The sequence below is a fragment of the Geotrypetes seraphini genome, chromosome 12 (genome assembly GCF_902459505.1).
Source record: "Geotrypetes seraphini chromosome 12, aGeoSer1.1, whole genome shotgun sequence".
NCBI classification, from domain to species: Eukaryota; Metazoa; Chordata; class Amphibia; order Gymnophiona; family Dermophiidae; genus Geotrypetes; species Geotrypetes seraphini.
Genome location: NC_047095.1, coordinates 6821725 through 6847368, shown reverse-complemented (window position 1 = coordinate 6847368; position 25644 = coordinate 6821725). Strand labels below are relative to the sequence as shown.

Genomic DNA, 25644 nt, shown 5'->3' with positions numbered 1-25644 from the left:
TGAGTTTGAGACCACTGCTCTAGAGGCAAGTAGCAGTTCTATTGTAAAAAGGAACGGGAAAAGAGATGGGATTTGATATACTTTTTGTCTGTTGTTCCAATCAAAGCAATTTACATATCAGTAAAACCTTGGTTTATGAGCATAATTCGTTCCAGAAGCATGCTTGTTATCCAAAGCATTCATATATCAAAGCGAATTGCCCCATAGGAAATAATGGAAACTCAAACGATTCGTTCCACAAACCAAACACTTTAATACAAAATACTATACACACTTGTATTGCAAGACCTCGCTCATTTAGAACAGTCACTACACTCCTGCAGCATCAGAGAGAGAGAAGAACCATCGGCTCAGTTGTGATGTGTGTACACTTCTCCCTCCATATTTGCGGTTTCGATTATTCACGGTTTTTAGCTTGCTGGCTCCTCCCCCCAAATTACATCAGATTGCATAGAGAAATTGCTGATTACAAGCATTTCCAGATAAAATTGCTGATTCCCCATACTTTCGTCACCGTGTTTTGCCTCTCCTTCAGGAACAGGCCAGGTCTCCCACCATGCTATTCATGGTTTCACCATATTCACAATGGTTTTTAATAGAAAACAGCAAATAATATATGAAAAAGTTATTCGCGGGTCTGTTAATCACCTATCACAGCGAATATGGAGGGAGAAGAGTATACTGTTTGTACTTGTATTGCATGTTGCTTGTATATCGAGTTAAAATTTAATCAAATGTTTTGCTTGTCTTGCAATCCAAGGCTTTACTGTACTTATTTTGTACCTGGGGCAATGGAGGGTTAAGTGACTTGCCCAGAGTCACAAGGAACTGTCAGGGGAACTGAACCCAATTGCCCTGATTCTCAGGCTGCTGCACTAACCATAAGGCTATTCTTCCACTCCATTTAGTTGCCATGTGAAGCATTTTCAGACTCTTCCAAAGCTACTTCCAAACACTGGAATAAGAGTGTCTGGAGAACACTTTCATTATGGACTAGATGTAGCTGTTAGTCGTATCTCTCTACCCTAAGCTATTCATTTTCAGAGCTTCAATATGTCCAACTCACCTTCTTTTCTGCCTGACATGCACCCACTATATTACCTAATAAGAGGAAAAATATGTTTCCTTCCATGGAAAATCATGGAAACTAGCCTGTGTCATACTATTTTCTTGTACTCTGTCCAATTCCACTGGAATGGAATTGGGGAAAAAAAAGGTTCAGGAAAAAGCTGCAAATAAGTACTGTTTAGAACGCTTTTTGGCTGCTTTTAAGGAAACAATATCATAATGGTTGCAACACACAGAGACATTTATCGGTGGATTTGCTAGATATATCCTCTGCACATGCATCTCATTATATTATCCTCTCTTTTTCTTCCCATGCTCTGATCCTGGCCTTGCACATATACACTCACAGTCCAAAGCAATTGCAAGAAGTAGTATGCAGGGTATCGGAGCTTAAGAGGGACTCAAGAAAATTCCTGCTGGATCAGAACATACACAGGTAAGGCTAGACTCAAACAGGGCACTGGTCTTTGACCTAAGGGCCGCTGTGTGAGCGGACTGCTGGGCACGATGGACCACTGGTCTGACCCAGCAGCGGCAAATCTTATGTTCTTATGTAAAGGCGACAGGAGAAAAGGCACCACATGTTTGTAAGGAAAAGGTAAGCTGCTAAGGTTCTGAGAAGGCTTTCCTTCATGAAAGGACAGCTTTGAGTTAAAGATGCAGAATATTGTGTAGAACGGTAGATGGAAGAAAAGAGTGGCTTCTTTTTTCCCCCATTCAGGCACGTGTAGGGTTTGCACGCCAACAGTTTCTCATAATCTGTACCATATTAAGTCACTAGTAATTAATTTTCCAACTGAAAAGTTATTGTTTTTTTGAGTAAGTGTGAATGTTGGAAGTTTCCCTTCACTAGATCCTATGTAGAGACAAAGGTGGGTGGATGTTTTGGACTTCTTCCCTTTGGATAGTGATGCTACCATGTTCCAAGTGTACTGTACTTGGTGCAAGTTCTCCATCTTTTTTACATAGTGAATCAGTTTTGCATGATCAACACAAGATAATGAGGTTCATGCATAAGAAAATGAAGTATAGCAAAACCTTGGTATGCAAGTGTTTTGCAAGACAAGCAAAACATTTTATTACATTTTAACTTGATATACACTTCTCCCTCCGTATTCACGGGGGATGCGGGCGGACCATGGCCGTGAATATGAAAAAAAACCGTGAATAATTTTTTATATGTTATTCGCTGTTTTTTGTACCAGCTAGCGTTTTTGCAATTGAAACCGCGATTAACTAGAGCTGAAAGTACCTGGGAGTGTGCCGGATACCGAGTATGTGAGCAGCTCTCTCTCTCGATCTCGCTGGTTAGGCTGGCTGGGCTTCGTGTAGACTCTGCTTCCGCTCCGTGTCGCAATGAGAGGGGGCGGGGCGGGGGCCTGCTTGAAGGACGCATCCGTTTTCAAAGCGCTCGGCACTTGCATTTCCTGCGCTATCTTCTTCAGTTCTGCGCTGTGAGAGGCGAGAGCGGCTGGTGGAGGAGATGATGTACTGTTTCTGGGTAGGAACTTTAATCATGATGTAATTTGGGGGGGTGGAGTCAGCAGCCAAAAAATCACAAATAAGCGAAATCGCAGATACGGAGGGAGAAGTGTATAAGCAATGTCTTGCAATACAAGTACATACCATCACAACATCAGAACTGAGCTGATGGTTATTCTCTCTCTGATAATGCAAGAGTGTAGTGACTGTTCTAAACAAGCAAAGTCTTCCAATATAAGCGCATACAGTAAACACGCATCACATCTTCACAACTGAGTCAATGGTTCTTCTCTCTCTGACGCTGTGGGAAAGTAGTTACTGTTCTAAATAACATAGTAACATAGTAGATGATGGCAGATAAAGACTCGAATGGTCCATCCAGTCTGCCCAACCTGATTCAATTTAAATTTTTAAATTTTTTCTTCTTAGCTATTTCTAGGCAAGAATCCAAAGCTCTACCCGGTACTGTGCTTGGGTTCCAACTGCCGAAATCTCCGTCAAAACCTACTCCAGCCCATCTACACCCTCCCAGCCATTGAAGCCCTCCCCAGCCCATCCTCCACCAAACGGCCATATACAGACAGAGACCGTGCAAGTCTGCCCAGTACTGGCCTTAGTTCAATACAGTGGTGCCTCGCATAACGGACGCCTCGCACAGCGAACGCTGCGCATAACGAACTTTTTGTCTTGCTCCCTATAACGAACTTCGTTTCACACAACGAAGTCGCCCGAGGGGCCCGGGGGGGGGGGGGGGGCGGAACTACTCTCGCCGCTTCCTAATGTGAGCCGGGAACAGCAGCACCCTCCTGTCTGAATGCAGTGTTCCATCATCTCCCTCCACCTTACCTTAGATGCCGAGTTTTCCGGCTTTCTTTTTCGGCCAGCCACACACTTTCAAAGAGCAGCACATGCGCGCATGCTCTGTTGTTCAATCTTCTCCTCTGACGCAACCGGAAACCGGAAGTTGCAGGAGAGGAGAACATTGATCAACTTCAGCAGCTGCGCGTGCACAGCTTTTTGAAAGCGTGCGGCTGGGTGAAAAAGAAAGCTGGCAAACTCTGCATATAAGGTGAGGTGGAGGGAGGGAAATGTAGGGCTGCAGAACGAATTATTTTGTTTTACATGTATTCTTATGGGAAAACAGGGCTGCAGAACGAATTATTTTGTTTTACATGTATTCTTATGGGAAAACGCGTTTCACACAACGAACGTTTCACATAACAAACTTGCTCCTGGAACGGATTAAGTTCGTTGTGTGAGGCACCACTGTATTTAATATTATTTTCTGAATCTAAATCTAAATGAGCGGGGTTTTGCAATACAAGTACATACAGTATTTTGTATTAAAGTTTTTGAGTTGTGGAACAAATCTTATGGGGAAATTCTCTTTGATATACGAGTGTTTTGGATTGCAAGCATGTTTTCGGAGCGAATTATGCTTGTAAACCAAGGTTTTACTGTAGAAGGGATCCTGCGATTTAAGACTAGAGGCTACAGGTTACTAGGAATAGCGGACAGAACAGATCTGAATAGCCTTCAAGTACAAACTAAGCTTATCTGGTGAACAATCTAAACTACAATATGTCCTGTACTATGCATTTTGTCCTGTCAGTGCTTCTGAGATGCAGTCAGTCAGTCTAAATCTAAGCAAAGCAAGGCATTGTGATGTGACAAACTCTAATATAATATAATGAAAAGAAAGTCATATAATGGGAAATTTTACACAAAGACTTGATGTTAGCTCAGCTATATTAGGGGGAAAATAAGGACTGAGGATGCATGAATTCAGGCACAAGTGAAAGCAACAGAGCATAAACAAATTGATACCTCAAGTAACTACTGTAATGCTGCTGTATAACATCTGGATCAAAACCACAGAAAACCCTGAAAACATCTAATGAGGTAAAGGCTCTGGGGGGAAAACTTGATGATATTGCTAAGATCTTAGAATAAACCAATACTGAAGTAAAAAATTCAATTACAAAAATACAAACAGAAATGCGGTCCTTACAAGATTTCAGGACTATGGCAATTAAAGGCAGTATGGCTATACATTAAAAAATCAAAAATACTGAAAATTTCAACAGGAGATTGAATGTGAGGATTCTTAATTTCCTCAAGACTTAAGGGATATCTTCTTATGACATGTTTAAGAATTACCTTGCAGAAATATTGAAATATACCAGGCTGTATTCCTCCATTAAATAAAATGTATTATCTTCCTTCTAATACTAAACAATCCCGAGAAGCCCTGGAGGGAGAAAATATTCAAACACCTCAACTTGATCTCCAAAACTTATCAGATATCCTGGAGGAGTCCATTTTAGATACAACAGTTAGAACAACACTCTTGGTTTCCTTTGTCTTTCAACAAGACTTAGACACATTTATGAAACAGTACTGTCGATCTTCAAAAAAATCTATTTCATGGCAAACGGATTTGGGCATACCAGGATGTCACTAAATCCACTCAAGAACAGAGAACACCATTTTTGGCTTTAAGGGAAGAGACTAAGGGCTCCTTTTATCAAGGTGCGCTACGGGGGTTAGGGAGTCGGACATTTGTTCATGCGCTAACCCCCGTGGCAAGTCAAAATACTAACTCCTCGTCAATGGAGGCGTTAGCGGCTAGCGCAGTAGGCGATTGAACGCGTGATATTCCACGCATTAAACCCCTACCAAGCCTTGATAAAAGGACCCCTAAATCATTCTTATTAGCTTACCCTTGTAAGTGTATCATGAAGTATATTCAAGTTAAATATGTGTTTTTCCTTCCCGAGCAACTGAAGGCTTTTCTTGAGGTAAAAAGAATTGCTCCAAACTGATGGAACGAAATGAAATTGCAGAACGCTAGTATTAAGCTTGTTTCTGAGTAACTTTATTTTCTTCATTGGTTAAAATAACTTCTCTATTTTCTTGCCTAAATCTCCCCCAAGACAATGTGGTCTAAGAAAGGGTAAAAGTATTGTTCAGTTTATTGTAATGTGAAATAAAATTATACCTACTGTTTTTCAGTAACAAAGATGTTTATGTTCTTGTAATAAAAACACTTTAAAAAACTGTGTATATCACATTAAATCACCTGCTATTAAGCACACTTTGTTTAAGAGTAGAGACAATCAGTATTCACTTGTTTTTCCCCTCCTTTTGTTTTTTACCATAATTGTTATTCTTCTAACACCAGATTGTAATTCTTTTATTATTTTCCCTTTGTTTGATTCTATTTGTAGAACTTGATTGAATATGTTTACTAGACTTAGTCCTTATTAGGGATGTTTGTATATATTGATTCAATGTGCTTATTTGACTAAGTCCATGTTAGTGATGTTTGTTTCCCCTAATTTTGCATTTTTACCTATTGTACATCGCCTAGAATGTGGAATAGGCGATCAATCAAATTTCATAACAAACTTGAAACTACACAGAGATAACCGAGCTCCAGTGTCTGCAGTCAGACCTCAGAGCAAATCATAAGGAAAGACTCATATGTTCTTGTAATGTAATGTTGAAATTATTAAAAAAAAAAAAAAAAGGGAATCCTCTACTACAGAACAGTTGGCTTGATTTTTTTTGCCCCCCCAAATTTCCAATTTCAAAGCTCTTTTTCCTCCTCCTGCAGAGCTACCACCCTCGTCGCTCTTATCTAGCAATGTAGTTTCACAATGGTACAACTTTAACCTTCCTTCACTTGGTTCCCTTTAAAAAAAAAAATTATTTTCCTCGATGAATTCTTCTTCATTACGCTTTGACCCTATTCCCCAAAAAGTGGTTAAAATTAACTAATCTTGTTCTTCTCTCTTTGGCTCATCAGATAATAAATTAATAGTCTATTACAGTGGTTCCCAACCCTGTCCCGGAGGACCACCAGTCAGTCAGGTTTTCAGGATAGCCCTAATGAATATGCATGGGACAGATTTGCATGCCTGCCACCTGCATGATATGCAAATCTCTCTTATGCATATTCATTAGGGCTATCCTGAAAACCTGACTGGCTGGTGGTCCTCCAGGACAGGGTTGGGAACCACTGGTCTATCTGCCTTTATCGTGGAAAATTGTCGTTTTCCTGATATTATAAAGACCTCACTAGAATCAGATATTCCATCCAGTTATTGCCCTATATCCACCTATTTTTCCTCTCCTTATTAACCCAAAAGGTAATATTTGAACAACTTCTCACCCACCTAGAATCAATCCAAGTTTTATATCCCAATGACCTAGAAGAAGGAACATTCAGTGAGATCATCAAGTTTGCAGACGACACAAAGCTATGCCGGGCAATCAGATCGCAGAAGGATAGCGAGTGACTTGTGTCAGTTAGAGAAATGGCAGATGAAGTTTAATGTGGAAAAGTGCAAAGTAATGCATTTAGGCAGAAAGAACAAGGTACTCGAGTATAGAATGTCAGGTGCAACTCTGGGTAAGAGCGAACAAGAAAAGGACCTGGGTGTACTGATAGATAGGATTCTGAAACCGTTGGCACAATGTGCGGCGGTGGCAAAGAAAGCAAATAGAATGTTAGGCATGATAAAGAAGGGAATCACGAGTAGATCGGAGAGGGTTATAATGCCGCTTTATAGAGCAATGGTCAGACCACACTTGGAATACTGTGTCCAACATTGGTCTCCCAACCTAAAGAAGGATATAAAACTGCTGGAGAGGGTGCAGAGACGAACAACGAAGCTAGTAAAAGGTATGGAGAACTTGGAATATGAGGAATGACTTAGAAGACTGGGATTGTTCTCCCTTGGGAAGAGAAGACTGCGAGGGGATATGATCGAGACTTTCAAAATACTGAAAGGAATTGACAAAATAGAGCAGGAAAAAAAGTTATTTACAATGTCCAATGTGACACGGACAAGAGGACATGGACTGAAGCTGACAGGGGACAAGTCCAGGACGAATATCAGGAAGTTCTGCTTCACGCAGCAAGTGGTGGACACCTGGAATGCTCTCCCAGAGGAAGTTATTGCGCAATCCACCGTTCTAGGATTTAAAAGCAAACTAGATGTACATCTCCTTACCAGAGGCATAGAGGGATATGGGTGACTAAAATTACGCCAGGTGTACACTTGGCTGGGTCTCCGAGTGCACGGATTGCCGGACTTGATGGACCGAAGGTCTGATCCGGAGATGGCAGTTCTTATGCTCAACATGGCGTGCTTTCTCTGACAAAATGTCAGGTACTTCCTCTCCTGTGGTGTTCCTCAAGACTCAATTCTCTCCCCTCTTTTGTTTAATATTTTTCTCAGTCCCTTGCAGATTTAATACAGTCTTCTGGTGTCTCTACATAGTTATATTCAGACGATATCCTTCTATTTTTTATACAAACCCATCCACCATCAATCTTTTATTTATTTTAAGCACTTATTACCTGTATAATACCTAGGCAGTTTACAATCAAAACATCCACAATCACATAAAACATCCAGGGTGGGAGGGAGATGGGAAAACATTATAATTATTATTCATTATATCTATTTTATTGAAATTATACATGTGATTTTATTTTCATTAGTTAAGGGGAGGAGGGGGGGGTGAAAATGTTTGTTGTTGAAATATTTGTATATTTAAAGTGATTTTGTTTGATTTGTTTATGTTTAAATTCACTGTATTGCACTGTTAGTAATTGAAAACTAATAAAGATTTACAAAAAAAAAAAAAATTAGTACATATACAATCATCAAAACAAACTTCAACTCCTTCCTCTACATGAGCATCTCTGGACCACATGCTGCCTCCCTTAACCGAATGCCTGCACAAAGAAATAAGTTAACAATTACCGCATAACCGCAGATGGCCTGGTGTGGCACCGAAAAGGCAGTCTGCATTTTATCGGCATAATGTGCCACAGGTGCAAATGTGTTCTCCAAAAACAGTACTTCACAGCAAGTTTACTTATAGCTTTTTACTTATTCATTGGTCTTCAGAAGTGCCAGTATTAGCCAATTGGTTTGAATGGTCAGATACTATGTGGCACTAGCCTCCTCATCAGACCGTTGTGTTTTATATAAAGTGCTTTAGTGCTTCAATACTTCAGTAAATAAATAATTCATCTTTCAACTTATCTTTTTTTTTTCTTTTTCTGAGTTTTCCCTTTGTCATTCCAACATGTTTTGCCAGAAAGGCTGTATCAAGAAAAAAAGTCCCCCCTTCTACTTTAGCTCCACACCATCCCCCGATCATTGGCAATTTTGTGACAAATGTGCGAGTGTGCGCATTTACTCTATGGGGTAGATTCAAGACTGCACCAAATGTTGAGTGCTAATTGTCAATTCTAGAACGGCTGCGCCTGAAATTGCCATTATAGCATAGAGAGTAATAATAATAATAATAATAATAACAACTTTATTTTTCTATACCGCTATAGTCAAGCGACTAACAAGAAGCCTAAAATAGAAAAGTTACATACTAATTGGGGTTCCATGGGTAAAGAATACATGAAAATTGGAGCTTCCTGAGAGATTGAAATAGTGATTACAAAGGGGAGTATCATAGTGAGAGAGGGTGGTCTGTTTTAGTCAATGAATTTGTCGAATAGGGCGGTTTTAATAGATTTTCGGAATGCATTGTAAGTCAGTTTGGGTTCATTTATGCAGTTTCTCAGCTAGACTTGCTGTCTATTCGCTTGGAACATGAAGGTTCTATCCAGGAAGGATTTGTATCTGCAGCCTGTGATTTTTGGGTATGCAAAGATGTTTTTGTTTCTGGTTGTTCGTGTGGAGTTGTGCAGAATGAAGTGAGTTTGCAGGTAGGAAGGTGCTAGGCCCCAGACTTGTTTGAAACAGATACATGCAAATTTGAATAGTATTTGCGCTTCTATTGGTAGCCAGTGCAGTTTTTTATAGTAGGGGCTATTGTGGTCTTTTTTTCTCAGTCCGAAGATTAAGCGAACAGCGGTGTTTTGTACTAATCTCAATTTTTTTTACTGTTTTTTTGTGGGATACCTGGGTAGATGATGTTGCAGTAGTCAAGGATGGATAGGACGTATGCGCCTAACTTTATGCATAGGCACTTAGGCCACGTCAAAGGCTGGTGTAAATGTTGGCAGTTGCACAAGTGATAATAATCTATAACATACGGACGCAACTGCAAGAAATGCTACCTGATTTGCACATGTGCACAACCCTTTTGTAGTTGTGGCTATCGCATTTAGACACTAATACCCCCCCCCCCATTTTACAAAACCGTACAGCGGTTTTTAGCGCCAGCCACAGCAGTAACAGCTCTGACGCTCACAGGAATTCTATGAGCGCTGGAGCTGTTACCACCGCGGCCGGTGCTAAAAACTACGCTATGGTTTTGTAAAAGGGGGAGGGGTAAGTTTATATAAAAGCGCCCGAGTTGCAGTTATGCACATAACTGCTAATTAGCACCAATTAGTGTCATTTAAGGGCTATTGTTGGCACTTAATGCTAATTGGTGCCTATTTTAACAAGATCTTGCAAAAAAACTCCAAGTAAGATGGTGGACATAATGGCTCTGGGGGATCCTTGATAAAGCAAATTGTTGTGAAACATGTCGGATCATGTAACCCAGTAGCATACTAAGCTAAGTTTACAATTTATTTGAATATGTTTAAATAGAATAATCTCAAGGAAACTTCTAAAAAGATTATGGTGGATAAAAAAGTAAAAAAAAAAAAGTTTACCTAAATAACTGCAATAAAAGAATGTGGGCCAATGAGGAATAAAAACACCAGTATCCCTACTGCTATTGAACATTACTAAGGGTGGAGGAGGTGTACCTGAGGCCACATTTTGCCAGATCTGAAATATATGAGAGCATGTGGAACAACTTGTAATTTTGTGGAGAGGGATGTTGGATACTGTGGAAGTTGGGTGAAATATTGGAGACTTATTTTAACAAGTCAAGCACACAACTGGAACTACGTATATTTAAATTGAGTGTGCATATCTGTGTACTAGTTGGAAATTTGGGCACGCAACTTTATAGAATGAGAGGGTATGTGTGTCCTTGCGTATTTTATCAAATACATGCATCTATCACAACCACATGATACTTCATCTAAACTACACCTCCAGAAATGCTTACATACAATGCACACCAGCTTGTAGCCACGTATCCTTATATATGCGTAAACAGCAGCACAGTTTCATAAAACACCTTTCCCGTATGTTGTACAGGCTTTACAAGTGGGGAAAAAACCTTTATAAAATTAGCTCCCATGTGCTATATACTGTACTTTTCTGTTTAACACTGTAAAAATGAATAATGAGCCAAACATGCCTTTGCTTCCACTCAGTTCTTGATCTTGAAGCATGGGGGCAGGCTTGTTTCACATTTAATTAAAATAGCCATCCTTAGAAAAGTTTCAACTACAAATTTGGTTAGTCATCTCAATTTCATGTTCAAACACATTATATAGTTTTGACAGTATGAGAGAAATGTTTTGCTCTGCATTTTTTATTCCATCTCCTTATTAATATCTGGTTTAAATTTACATTACACAATCATTGCCAAATTTTCTCTGTAAATTTCAGTGTCTTTAAACAAATGCAAAACTGGTCCATAGTCATGAACGGCAGGGTCCAGTGCAATGAATAGTAGAAATCTTAGCACATTAGTTAAATAAATATCTCCGTGCAACCTTAGGTACAAAGCTGGCCTCTCATATTCTTGCACTGAATTTTTCTTTCAATATTTATTAAAATGTTGTAGCTTTAAAAATACAAGAAGCCTTAATTTTTGGTGCATTATGTTTGGTTACCTATATGGGGGGCATGGTGGAGACTTGACAACCAGTGTTCAAGCATGTGTGACTGGAGCCACACACTGGTGGGCACAGCTCTGGCTACTTTGTTAGGCAGCCTGGATCATATGGGGGGGATACCACCACAAAAACATAGCTTGACCCTCTTTGTCACCCCAAATTTGCTCCCCCCTTCCTCTCGGTGGTCCACTCCCTTCCCTAAAAATAAAAAAATAAAAACTTACCCCTTCTCTCGCTTATATGCCCTACTCCTACAACTCAGCAGTGTGGAAACCCCCCCCCCCCCAAAAAAAAAAAAAAAAAAAACTAAAGTAAAAGGAAGCTGGCACAGAGCCTTGTGTTGCAGCTGTCAGTCAGGCTCTGCTGGTCCCTCCCTACTACAGCAGGAAGTATGTGTCAGAGGGTGAGGGACCAGCAGAGCCTGACTGACAGCTGCAACACAAGGCTCTGTGCCAGCTTCCTTTTACTTTAGTTTGTTGTTTTTTTTTCTTCACAGTGTTGAGTCCCGGGAGCAGGAAGGAGCTACGGGAGGAAGGTAAATGTAAGGAAAGAGGGAAAGATGAGAGGAGAAGGAGGTGGGTAAGAAAGAGCGATTCTGAGAGGGAGGGGCAACTGGGCAAGAAAGGGGAGATTCTGATGCACCAAGGTGGGGGGGGGGAGGGGCAGGGAAAGAACCCCCCCCCCCAAACCGGGACCCCTTTGCGGTGGAGAGGGTCAGATATAGGGGCTAGAAGAAAAAGACAGACTGGTAGACTCTGGAGATGGGAGAACATGCTGGGGGCTAGGAGTTCAGGAAAGAGAAGATGGCTGGGGCTGGCAGAAAGGGGCTGAGGGCTGACACATGAGTTGGGGACTGAATTGAGAAGGGGATTCTAAAAGAAAGGGAAGATGTGGGCAGATGGCTGTGAAAGAATGGGCTGATGCTAGGGGAATCAGAAAGAAGAAGAGTGTGTGGCAGGGGTGAAAAAGGGCATATGAAGTAGAAGGTGGAGATGAGGGTAGAGGGATAGATGCTGGGGTAAATAGAAAAGGCATGGTAAATTACTATTGGAGGAAGCAGCAGGTGAGCAGATGCTAGGAAAGAGGATAACTGCTTTGATCCTTTTTGGTTGTATATGCGGTATATAAAGATTTTAAAAAACTTAAGGGGAAGATATGGGAGAAAGGTAGGGTAATGGATGCTGGGGAAAAATGGATAGAGTAGAAGGCTATGAAGAGGGAGAGATACAAATGAAGGGAGCAAGTATCTGAAGCAAGTGATAGAAGATGGCAATGTGGAAGTAAACGGGAGAATGAGAGCCTGTTTAAGGGAATAAGACATAGGAAAGAGACTGGAGGTACAGAAGAGATGAGTGGCAGGGAAGAAACTGGGTTGGGGAGGATGAGAGGCTGAGGCAGATGAGGCTGAATAGGCTATGAAGATAGAAGATGGAAATAAAGAACATGAAAGTGGTCGAAAGGAATCACTGAGAGATCTCTAAAGTGAGCGAGAGAGGGTGGAAATGAGGCAAAGAAGATAGTAGAAGAGAGAATGAGAGGCTTGATGGCGATAAGAGAGAAGAATGGGCTTGAGATTAGGGAAAGGAGTTAAGGCTGGTGAGGAGATGAAAGGCAGATGAAGGTAGATGAAAGCTGAAGGGGTACATAGAAACATAGAAGTAGACGACAGATAAGGGCCACGGCCCATCTAGTCTGCCCACCCCAATGACCCTCCCCTACCTTTCTCTGTGAATAGATCCCACGTGTCTATCCCATTTGGCCTTAAAATCAGGCATGCTGCTGGCCTCAATAACCTGAAGTGGAAGACTATTCCAGCGATCAACCACCCTTTCAGTGAAAAAGAATTTCCTGATGTCCCCGTACAGAGAATGTAAAAGAAGGACTCGGATAGGGAGTAGATTAAACATAGTGGGGCATAGGACAATGGAAGCTCTAGAGAAGGAGTGAGAGAGATGAAAAGCTAGGTGAGTAAAAGATGAAAAGGAGAAAAATAGATATGCATGAATAGAGAGGAAGATAAGAAAAAAATGGGGGAAAAAGGAAACCGCATCAGACATATAGTGGAGGATTGGAACACAAAAAGTAGGAGAGAAGAAATGAAAAGGAGGCTCTGAAAAAAGAACCTAGAAGGCTATTGCTACTATCATAGGGTCATGGCTGCAAAATGCACCGTAACACAGCAAATGACGGCAGATAAAGAACCACATAGTTCATCCAGGTCAGAGGCATCGCTAGACAAAACTATTTTGGGGGGGGAGGGATGCAAGTCAAAGTGACATTTCTGCAAATCATAACCCTCCTCTCCCTCCTTTAAATCAGCCATAAAAGATACTATAAGTCCTAAAGGCTTTTATCCAATTTCAGCCACACAGACAACAAGTATTATTTGAAAGCACTGGTGAATGAATTTTTGCATATGAGAATGAAGGATGGAGACTATAGAGCAGTGGTTCTCAATCCAGTCTGGTTTTTAAGATATTCAAAATGAATAGGCATATGACCAATTTGCATAATAGATTTGCATGCATTGTCCCCTTATCTCAAGCATATTCACTGCACCAAAAAACACAAGTCTACTTTGAAATGTCAACTCCTCCTTCAAAAAAATCTCAATCTAGTAAACCCAAGATATCAGTATTTTAATTTTTTCAAAAAAAATTCTCCAGGTTTAGCCACTGATATATCCTTCTAAATCCCCCTTAAACATGTTTCAAAAGCCTAGCCCTTGAAATATTTTTCCATTTAATTTTCTTTAAGTTCAGCTAGCAAGTTTGGATATGGTCCCTTTAATTTTCCAAGGGACAGCAAACAATGGATCAATAGTCATTAAACAAAAATAAAGCAACATATACTTCAACAGCAAAAAAACAGCTGTACAAACTGCAGCAGCAGTTAAGCAATCAATTCATTTCCTTCCTCTCAAACCTTAACTACTACAAAACTCTGAAATTATTAGATCTTGTGGAAGAATATACAAAGTGGTTCAAATGCAAAATTTAAAAGGAAGATCAATTTAATTTTTCATTACCATTACAAGCTTACCCCCAGTTTAACAAAGCCTTGCAGCAACAGCCCCAAAGCCCTTTAAATCTCTATGGGCTTCAGGGCCGTTACCGCAGTGGCCCATGCTAAACGGCTTCGTAAAAGAGGCCCTTAGTATTGCCTGATCAAAATCAAAACTACATAGCTCTCATTCATGCACTTGGCCTCAATCACGCTTAGTGTTAGGACTTTGTTTCCACTCTGTTGAGTTGACCCTTTTCTCCTTGGCACAGGAAGCAGTGGGACTATAAGCTATAAAACAAATGATCTGTTAACAGTGGCGTAGTAAGAGGGGAGGGGGCAGTCCTCCCTGGGCACGGTCTCGGTAGGGGTCTTCCTCTCCACCCCGTGCCACATGCATGCGCCCCTTCCTTTTCCTCACACCTCTTTAATTTTTCCCGCGCAAGCAGCATTATGAACTTGCTGCCCGCGTCGGTGTTGCCTCTCTCTGATGTCACTTCTGGGTCCCGCACCCAGGAAGTGACATCAGAGGGGCAGCCGACACGACGCAGGCAGCAAGTTCATGAGGTTGCTCGAGCCTGGAAAATTAAAAAGGTATGGGCAAGGGAAGGAGGTGCGTGTGCGGCCAGGACGGAGAAGAGGGTGGGGGAGGGGCACTCAACCTTACTACGTCACTGTCTGTTAACATCAAAGAGAACATGAGTATACCTTTATTGAAGAAGAAGCATAGAGCATGTCTTCCAGAGTGAAATGGCAGCAACTGTTCAGGTATTCCTGGCTAAATTCTTGGATTAGCTGCAAATTGTACAAACTATCAGCCAATGACATGGTCTCCTTCAAGCAAATATCTAAAAGCAGAATAGGAAGAAAGGAAGAGAACAAAAGACATAGAATTGATTTGATGTAATTAATGGCTTAAAGATAAGCTATCTTTTTAACCATATTCTTGTGCCCATTCACCAAAGCCAAGTTCCTTTGCACTGACAGGCCCAGTGGCCTAGCGCAGTGTTCTTACTGCCATGTGAGAAACCCAACTTCTACACATTGTGCTAAGGGTGGAAAGGTATGTATGTACTCAGCAATCACACCCCAGGATACCCATGAGTGGAATTTAGGTTCTACAAGTCCCAGGTCCTACTATTAAACAATCTCATTAGCAATGGTTGGACAGTGATGGAAAGAAGGGGAGAAAATCCCCAAAAGCTACAAACAATGGCACATTCTACAGCTCTAGCTGGACCATGTTCTGATTGAGATGAGGGGAAAAAACCCCCCAAAGTATTCAAATCACTCAAAAGATATAATCAGCTCTGAACTACCAACATAGCTAAACAATGCTTTTATGCAATATTGTTAAAATCTTTTGAATCCAGTCACACATACGAGATGACGTTTTTTTGTTAATATATCACTGCTGCTTGTCTTCCTTTAGACTTAGCATTGAGTCATTGGTGACAAAAATGATCAATGGACATCAAGGGGGCAGAGGAATAGAGATGCCAAGTAAATATTCTGTCTTTGTATGATCCATAAATCCAGAAACACAAACAAATTTATTACAACAGAATATACCTTTAGGAAAAATAATTCATTCTCAGAAGGAAAAAAACCCTCAAAGTATTAGAATATTTAGTTTCAAAAGGAATGCAAAGGGAGTTGTGCTATTTGTACACCTGGGCATTGAATGCATTTCATCAATATTTATCACAAAGTCTTTCTGGAAATTTCTGCCAAGATGTGCAAATACATATGTACTATGAATTATCTAGGCTTTGATATACAGAAAAAATCCCAAAGACCCAGATATTCTGTCAAATTACTTAAATATGAGAATGTGGGATTTAGCATTTTATTTTATGAAGTTTTTGTTTAAATTTAAGCATTGCAGTTTTATGTATTGTTGCAATTTATCTTAGGCTGAATATATCTCATAAATGTTTGCTGTTGAGAATAAAGAGATCAGTATTCAAAGGTTTCTAAATGGTTAAACACTGGTTTATTTGAGGGTAAAAAATGTAATAAAAACTCCATCTATGTGGGGAAATATATTCATGCTAAAACCTGCAGGTACTACGTAGGGCGTGGTTGAACCATTCATTTTCCAAAGGGAAACCTCAAGTGAAGTTTGCCTTGAAAACGAATATATCTCAAACGTGAATAATAAGGTAATCTAATCTAATCTTCTATTTGTGCGTCGCTCATACCTATACAGGCTCAAGACAACTGTAAGGAGAGGGAGAGGAAGAGGAGGGGAGAGAGGGGAGGTGGAATAGGTAGGAGGGAGAGGAAAGGGAGAGAAAAAGAGGGGAGAGGGGAGGTGGGAGGGAAGGGGAAAGGGAAGAGAGGAGAGGGTGAAGGAGATTAAATATTGAACAGATGGATTTTCATTTTTCTTTGGAAGGTAATGTGGCAAGGTTCAGTTCTGGTCCTTTCTGTAAGGCCATTCCAAGTTTTTACTCCTAGAAAAGTAAGCATGGAGTGGAAAACTCTTTTATAGCAAAGATCTTTTGTGGATGGGAGATTTAGCAGCATCCGGTTGAGGGTTCTGCGAGAAGTAGACTATGCTATTGAGAAGAGCTGGATGGGTGGGGGCTGCAGAGTTTCCATAAAGTATGTGGTGAATGATGCAAGATATTTTGAATGTTATTCGTGATGAGATGGGTAGCCAGTACAATTGTTTGACGAAGAATGTGACTGAGTCGTATTTTCTTAGGTTGAAGATAAGTCTTATGGCAGTGTTTTGGATGAGTTGCAGTTTGTGAATTAGAGCAATGTTGATTCCCATGTAGGAGTTGCAGTAGTCCAGTTGTGGTAGGATCATAAGTTGTACAATTAAGGCAAAGTGGTGTTGGTGAAAGTACGGTCTGATTAGTCTTGTCTCAGGATGTAGAGAGATTTCTTCCAGAGACTAGATATTTGAAGTTCCATGGTTAGAGTGGAGTCCAGTATGCAACCTAGAATTTTGGAGGACTCGTCTATGGAGAGGGTTTCGCCTGATTGAAGGGTGATACTTGGTGCTGTTCGCTGGGCCATGTAAATGCTATATGTGTATGGTTCTTAAGTTTAATAGCATATTTTTACAAATTAATCGGCAATATCCTAAATAAGTTAAGAAACCACAAAAAAGCAGCTTCTCTTTTGCAAGCGAGAGTAAATTAATGGAATAGATTAGGAAATTAGTCCATCATTTGTCAGTTGGCTAAAGTGAAAAACAAGAGGCCTAATTAATAATTACAAAGCAGCTGTGTTGAACGTTGTGGGCATTCCCAACATCTTCCCATACAGTTCACACAGACAACTTCCCTACCACGTGACCTGCATTGCAGATAACATAAAGCAGGTCGTGTTAGCTGCCACACTAACTGCTAATGCACAATAATTACCTCCATGTTAACTATAAGGTACAATCCCTGCCCATGCTCTGTCCTGCTCCATACTAGTTGTTAATGCAGAAATCAGACTCCATTAACAACAAAGTAGCCACTTTAAATGTTACATGATATTAACTGCTATGTTTACAGCTAATGCAGGTCTCTAAGAGTGTTAAATGCACCCATGCATTTGGAGTCTGCTATTTCTGCAGGTGACATAACATAAAAATGTATTTATATACCACAGTACCTTAGGAGTTCTATGTGGTTTACAAAAGAAAACTGAAAAGTCGAACCAAGCAGCACAGCAATGCATGCATGAGAAAATAACCCTAACCTAAACCGAGGTCCAGGAACACTTCTGTTTAACCCAGCTTAAAGTATGTATGCGGAATTCATGGGGTCAATATTCAAAGTGATTTAAATGGTCAGAAATGGCTCTGGAGAAAAGATTAATTTAAAGAAGGAAAGAGTCTCAGAATTAATCTTTTCTCCGGATTGGTTAACTTTTTGTGGATCTTGTAAATGTTGGTTAACCTTTTTCTTTATTGCTATTATTCAGAAATGGCTCTGGCCATTTAAATTGCTTGTCTGGGGCTAACCAGGCACATTTAATTGCACTTAAACCAGACAGTGCTGCTGAAAATGCCTGGTTAGTGCCCAAGATAAAACTAGGTATTTTGTGGGCATTCTGGGGGCAGAGTCAGCACTTAACTGGCTAAAGGAACTGCATAAATATGATCACATAAAACAAGCCCTATCTTTATGCGGCTTTTCTTAGCTGTTTAAGTGCCAAGTATCACACTTAACCAGCTAAGTTTTAGTCACCTGCTTATGCCTGGATATTTAGTATCAGAGTCCGGACATGGTTCAGTTCTGAATAACCGGGCACAAAGCATTGGCAGTCAGCAAAACGCTGACCACCGTTGGCTGAATATCAACCCGCACATCCACTCTCACCCAACCTGCAAAAAAAAAAAAAAAAAAAAGTCCTCCCTCCAGCCCCTGAAGCAGCAGCAGCAGCAGTCCTGACCAGACAAACCCCCTCCGTCCCTCCCAACAGCCACCGAAACAGTAGCAGCCCTGACCCGCCAACCCCCTTCTACCTCCATCCCCAGAGCAGCAGCCGAAATGGTCCTGAACCGCCAATCCCCCTCCCTCTTTCACTTACACAAGGAAGCAGAAGTGGCGGCGGTCCTGACTCACCAACCCCCCTTCCTTACCTGAAGCAGCAGCGGTCCTGACCTGCTAAATCACTCCCTCACTTACTCGAAGCAGCAGCCGGTTAGCAGAGATAATACTGTCAACTGGCTGATCATGGACAGCCCCAGCAGGGCCTTTCCTCTGCAGCATCACTTCCAACACGGTAGAAAAAAGGCCCTTCCGAAGCTGGCCGCAAGTAGACTGTTTACAGCGCTGCTTCTGCTGACCAGCTGCTGTTGCTTCGGGTGAGAGAGGGAGGGTTAGTGGGTTAGGACTACTTCAGGTGAGGGGGGTCCAGGAGGCCAGACCTGCATGGAGGGAAGGAGGGCAGACCTGGTGGGGAGGGAGATGTGCACCAGAAATGTGGGGGGAAGATCCAGGACCCATAAGTGGGAGGGTGGGGAAGAAGAGGTGCACCAGAAATGTGTGTGTGGGGGAGGGGAGGGAGGATCCAGCAGGGTGAAAGGTAGGGAAGGGGAGGGGAAATGGATGGATGCTGGACCCATAAGTGGGAGGGAAGGAGAAAAGTGGGGGAGAGAAAGTGACTCACACCAGAAAGGAAGGTGGAAAGGAAGAAACAGACGCTAGGGAATGGGGGGATGATAGAGAGAGGAAGAGAGTGAGGTGGGGAGACAAAACTATTTTTAGAGTAACTCTCAAGCAACCAGAAATTACAGTTATCCACCATCTACCAATCCCCATGGGTGCCAAATAACTGAAAGTTTACTGTATTAATTTTTATAAACCATTTATGTTTTCTTTTTTTGCTTTTCCACGGTTTCTACTTCCTGAACCATAGCATGACAAAGATGAATGGCTACTCTGAGCACAAAAACAGAGAAAGAAACTGTCCTACAGGATGCAGTCTTCACCCTCCATTTATTAATTTACTGCACACCGCCAAAGGTAGAAACATGAGCCACTCACCTTCCATTTTGACAATTTCTGGGCAGTAGAAGTGGATGAGGGCAGCTAATGCACAGCCATCTGTACCATCCTTAAGTAGGTTCTCTACCAATGGAATGCAGGGCAGCTGTCTGAGCAGTGTCTGCTCCTTCCTGTACCGGGCCTAATATATTGAAGCAGAGATTAAAAACAATGTCATATGGTTTATACAGTATGTACCACTGGCAGAAAGTAAGGTAAAGAACACCGAGTCATTTACTGCTAAGAAATTACAAGTGAAAATATGAATACCTACAGAATTGTAAGCAAGAAAACAGTTCAAGTTCTGTAGCTTTTCTCTTCTGAAACATTAGCTCTATTCCTTTAATCATCAAAACTTAATGAACATGAATAACGATCATATCTAAGAATTCTAGACCAGAAAGAGTGGCGCTCTGTTTCCATTTTAAGAAAATGGTGGCAACTCCTCATTAAGGCTCATTGAGGATTAGAAGGGGATTCCTGGGCTCGCAGAGTTCAAAGGGAGAAAGATTTGCATGCTGTCGGCTCTTTCCACTGCTGAGTGTTACCATAGGAACCTCATTCTAGTGTACAGTAGTTGCTGCATTAGGGATTACTGGCTGAGAAAAACCATGGAAAAATCATACATGCAGGGGTGACCAGTACTATAAGACTGAAAAGTAACAAAAGCCAATTTCCTTTATTTTGCTACTTCAAAGTTTGCCTTTTTAATTTTTCAGTTGCATTCTCATTAACTCTGGTTTGTTTATACCAGTGGTCTCAAACTCACGGCCCGGGGGCCACATGCTGCCCGTCAGGTACTATTTTGAGGCCCTTGGTATTTTTATCATAATCACAAAAGTAAAATAAAACAGTTTCTTGATCATATGTTTCTCTAGCTATAAATTACAATATTATTATTAAGACTTAGCTAAAAGGAATGATTTATAAACTATAAAGAGTTTTACCTCATAAAAAATAGCCATTTTTTTAATAAGGCAGTAACTATTTTTTCTGAGGCCCTCCAAGTACCTACAAATCCAAAATGTTGGCTGCAAAGGGTTTGAGTTTGAGACCACTGGTTTATACCAACCCCTCCCTCCAAACACACACAAAGAAATGCTCAGCAATTCATACAAAATGCTTTTTTCCTTTAATAAATTACAGTAGTTTCGTGCCGACATTCAAAAGGACTTATTTGATTAGCATGACCTCCCAAACAGATTAAGTCCCGGTGAGCCCAATATTCAGTAGCACTAAATATTTTCTTTGTTTGCTGTAGAACGATCTGGATAGTGCTGGGGTAGGTCCATGGGCGGAGCTGACACTTTAAGACAGGAACAAGGACTTCCTAAGCGTATGCAGTTGAATATTATTGCTATCTGTATAGCTGCTGCGCTGACCACAATCTCCAGATATTCGGAGGCAGCCAATGAATATCAGGATTTTTTATTAACTCATGGTGGCAGGCATTTAAAAAAAAATTTGCTGACTTCTGCAGGATCATTATTATCTCCTATGATTCTAAAATATAACTTGGTTTAAAGTTGGTCCCAGCACCACTGTGTGCAGGTGCCAGTTGGAGCTTATGGGTCTCAGGTACCTGCAGGACTGCTCTCCAGAGCCTCTAACATTTCTTGCTCTTCGGAAATATCAGAGAGAAAAGGGTGCTGCAGCTCTTGCACGAACATCTCTCTCCATTCTTCGGTTTCAGGGCCTCCCCTGATTTTCCATATCTTGGAAGTATGAGGCACTCACTGGGGCTGAGTCATCCCAGTTCCTGCACCCTTGTAGGGTGAGGCAGAAAACAAGAAGACCCAATGTTCCACAGAAGGAGCAATCCAAAAAGAAAACAAGCTGTGGAGAAACACAATGTTCTTGACTTTCCTTTATTTCTTCAAGATATCTTCTAACAATGGTAAAATTAGTCCATATCAAATATATAAAAAGCTACTATGACCCTCGTAGGGTAAGCCCAGCCCTTCGGATTAAGGCCCAGATGCACTAAAGTCAGTGACTGTCGCTAAACCCTGTTTTAACAGCTTTAGCGACGATAGCATTTGCTGATCCAATGCAGAAAATGGTTTTCTGCCCGATTGCTCATTCCCCGATCCGACCATGCAAATAAGCTCATTAATATAGTGACTGATGCTCTACAATGGCTTCTCGATGCACTAAAAAAAAAAAAGTGATCGCTTTTAGCGATCCAAAAAAAAGTGACTGGTCAAGACCAGTCACTTACCTATCTAACATTTTTATTAAATGGGCACAGATGCAATATCTGCCCCATTAGAAGAAAAAAAAAGCACGCCCCCCCCCCCCCAATGATGGCCCTCCACAACAAATCGGCACCTGGAACCAACCCCACCCTACAGCAGCGAAAATGGCGGGAAGAATACCCACTTCTTCCTGCCATGCCGACCCCACCCCCCGCATGAGAAAAAATGGCAGGAAGGATGCCCACTCCCTCCTGCCATGAGACTTCCCTCCCCTGGAAGAAAATTGGCAGGAGGGAAACCCTCCCAAAACCATCCCGTACCCTCCCTCTTCCCCCCCAAAAAAAGGCAGAAAGGATGCCATCAGATGCTTCTCAGAAACCCCCAGAAACCATCCCCTTATCTTTTCTGTTGGACACAGGAGGAAACCATGATCCCTCTACCTTCATTGCCTGCTGATCCAAAATGGTAGGCCTTCTCTCCTCGGTGCATCATGTGATGCACGCAGAGGGGCCTAAAGCCCTAATTGGCTCAAACACCTAAGGTCCCTCCACTTGGGAGGAGCCTTAGATGAGATGTTTGAGCCAATCATGGTCTTGGGCCCCTCCCCATGCATCACATGGGATACAGAGGGGGGAGCCCAAGGCTCAGATTGGCTCAGATACCTTGGGCCCCTCCCTGACACATGATACACCAAAGAGGAGGGCCTGCCGTTTTGGATCGGTGGGTGATGAAGGTGGAGGGATCGTGCTTCCCTTCTGTGTCCAACAGAAAAGGTACGGGGTGAGTTCTGGGGGTATGGGGAACATCTGGTGGCAGAATGGAGTGGGCATCCCTCCTGCCAATTTTCTCTCACGCAGAGGGGGAGAGATTCCATGGCAGGAGGGAGCGGGCATCCCTCCTGCCATTTTTTTTTCACACAGGAGGTGTGTGTGTGTGTGGGTGTGTCGACATTCTTCCTGCTGTTTTTGCTGCCGGGGGGGGGGGGGGGGGCCCGATCCCAATGCCGGTTTGTCAGCGAGGGTTGTCATTGATGGGGGAGGGGGTGCTTTTTTCTTTAATGGGGCAGATATTGTGTGTGTGTAACATGCACAGCATCTGTGCCCATTAAAAAAAAAAAGGTTTCCTGCCACGAACAGCTGAGTAGCAGGAGGCTGCTTTGGGGCTTCCCCTGCCTCTCAGCTGTTCGGGCTTCCACTGCCGGCTCTACACGTGTGAGATGTTTCTCTCAGAGCAATCAATCGGATGAAAGAGTTGGAGATTAGGATAATCCTCCGCATGAATCATTTGCATGCAAACATTTTAGTGCATCAATAGCTCTTTTTGAATCGGCCAAAAAATCAGATTGGAGAGACTCACGTGGTCTTTCCGATCCTCTTTACTGCATCTAGGCCTTAGTCCTGGCTTGGAACTAAGGTGACAAGTACTTAAGAGCTTTCATGAATAAGCCTTTCTTGGTCTCAATGTACAGAAATTCCAATTTTACAAGTTGATTTACGATGAGGAAGCCCATGAATGTTGAATGAATTGAGAATCTCTGTTGGATGTAACAATTTTAGGAAAAAAAAACCTGTCCAAACATTTCAGTTTGTAGCTTTTATACAGATACACCAGTCTTGAAAGTCTTGTTGCTAAAGGGTGAACTGTTTGGAGGGATAATGAGTACAAAGCCAGCAAGAGAAAGCAATACACATAAGCAATTTTTTAAAAGGAAAGAACATTAACATGCCAAAATATGTGAAGATACATTGTTCCAAATACCAATCTTCTGCCATACTCCATACAAGTGGAATTACAACGGCATTATTCAGCGTTTACATACTTTTCTAGAACTATCTACTACACAATTTTAATAATGGCTCCAGGCCTATGGATTATTCTGTATTCACTGTGATAACATGTAATTAAATTGTGCTTAAAAAAACTAAAATGATGCATACATCCTCTCAGGAATAAAAAATGTGGCACCAGTGGCAATTTAAATAACTTTCATAAGTTTATACAGACATAAAAATACAATTATTCTAAATCTGGTTTTGTACTGAAAGATGATATACATACACACACTCCCTTATGAATGCTTCAACTCAATAAAGGTTCCTGTATGCAGTGTTATAATTAAGTCTGTATCCAGGGATGCCTTTAAAGAATTCAGAGCCCACCTATGAATGCAGTGCTCTGCCAAAAATCTCCAGACTAGAATCACCCATGAAGCCCACATAGGGCAAAATTAGTTCCCCTGAAGTGTATCCCAGCAACCAATGAGGATGCTCCATAAGCAAAGAAGGGCTCACCCTGAGCTGAGTCACGCACAACCAAACTACCTACCCTAAGGAAGGAAGTGGACTGTTTGATCAGCATTTCTGTGGAAAGCTTCTCAATTACTGGTGTGCCATCTAATCATCTCTTAGCTTGTTTGGTTCCAAGCCTTCCATAGAGCAGTGGTTCCCAACCCTGTCCTGGAGGAACACCAGGCCAATTGGGTTTTCAGGCTAGCCCTAATGAATATGCATGAAGCAAATTTGCATGCCTATCACTTCCATCATATGCAAATCTCTCTCATGCATATTCATTAGGGCTAGCCTGAAAACCTGATTGGCCTGGTGTTCCTCCAGGACAGGGTTGGGAATCACTGCCATAGAGGATTCCTTTGTGTTTATCCCATGCATTTTTAAATTCTATTACCATTTTCATTTCCACCACCTCCCATATTACTTCCTAATGTTATTCCTAAGTGCTCTCCCTCCTGCAACCTAAATTCATGTTCCCTATTTCTACCATCTTCTTGTCTCAGAAAAAAAAAAAGGTTTTTTGTATATTAATTCCTTTCAAATATTTGAATGTCTATCATATCATCTGTCTCTCCTTTCCTACAGGGTATACTGTATTTCCCCGCATATAGGCCACCCTAGTGTATAAAAATTCTTATACAAGTTTTAAAACTGGTAGATAAGCCGCCCCATTGTATTAGCCGCAGTTTATCTACCAATAACTGGGGCGGCTTATACAGTTTTAAAAAATCATCCCCCCCTTACCTCCCTTGCTGGAATCACTGCTCCTCCAACTGTGGCCAGCGGGGCCGGGCAGAAGACTGAAAAGATCTCTCCTGCCCTGCACCGCTGGCCGCGATTGGAGGAGCAGCGATGCCAGCAAGGGAGGTAAGAGGGGGTGATTTTTTTAAAACTGTATAGGCTGCCCCAGTTTTGTAAGCTGCACCCACTGTGCCGGCTTGCAAAACCCATATATAGGCCGCAGCCTATATATGGGGAAATACGGTACATGTTCAGATTATCTTCAGTGCTTTAACCACTAGGCTGCCACTCAAGTCTCTCCTCATACATCTTGTAGCACAAACCCCATACCACTTTCATCGCTTTTCTCTGAAAGGTGACTTTTCGTAGGTTATCTTAAATGGTGTCCAATGGGGCATCTAGAAACTGCTCTGTCAAGTGACTAGGACAGATGATAGAGCTGTACTCTAAATATAACTAGGGTTACTAGATATACAGATTTCTCCGGACATGTCCTCTTTTTGAGGACTCTGTCAGAAGTCTGGGTGGCCTTTCAATTTTACAACCTTTGTCCAGGGAAACCAGACATCTAGTAACCCTACAGCAGCTCGCACACCTATCGGTAGTCCTCCTCTTCTCCCCCCCCCCCTCGC

At 41.8% G+C, this 25644-nt stretch overlaps 1 protein-coding gene across 4 annotated transcripts in view; it reads right to left on the bottom strand.

Annotated features, from left to right (window-relative positions):
- CAMSAP2 (calmodulin regulated spectrin associated protein family member 2) overlaps positions 1–25644 on the bottom strand; it is a 231822-nt gene that overhangs the window by 96589 nt on the left and 109589 nt on the right. For all 4 annotated transcript variants that reach the window (XM_033916859.1, XM_033916855.1, XM_033916856.1 and 1 more), the window contains 2 exons: positions 19786–19927; positions 14993–15132 (listed from right to left, as the gene is read on the bottom strand). In XM_033916859.1, the coding sequence (XP_033772750.1) occupies positions 14993–15132; positions 19786–19927 (282 nt within the window). The remainder of the gene's footprint in view (positions 1–14992; positions 15133–19785; positions 19928–25644) is intronic.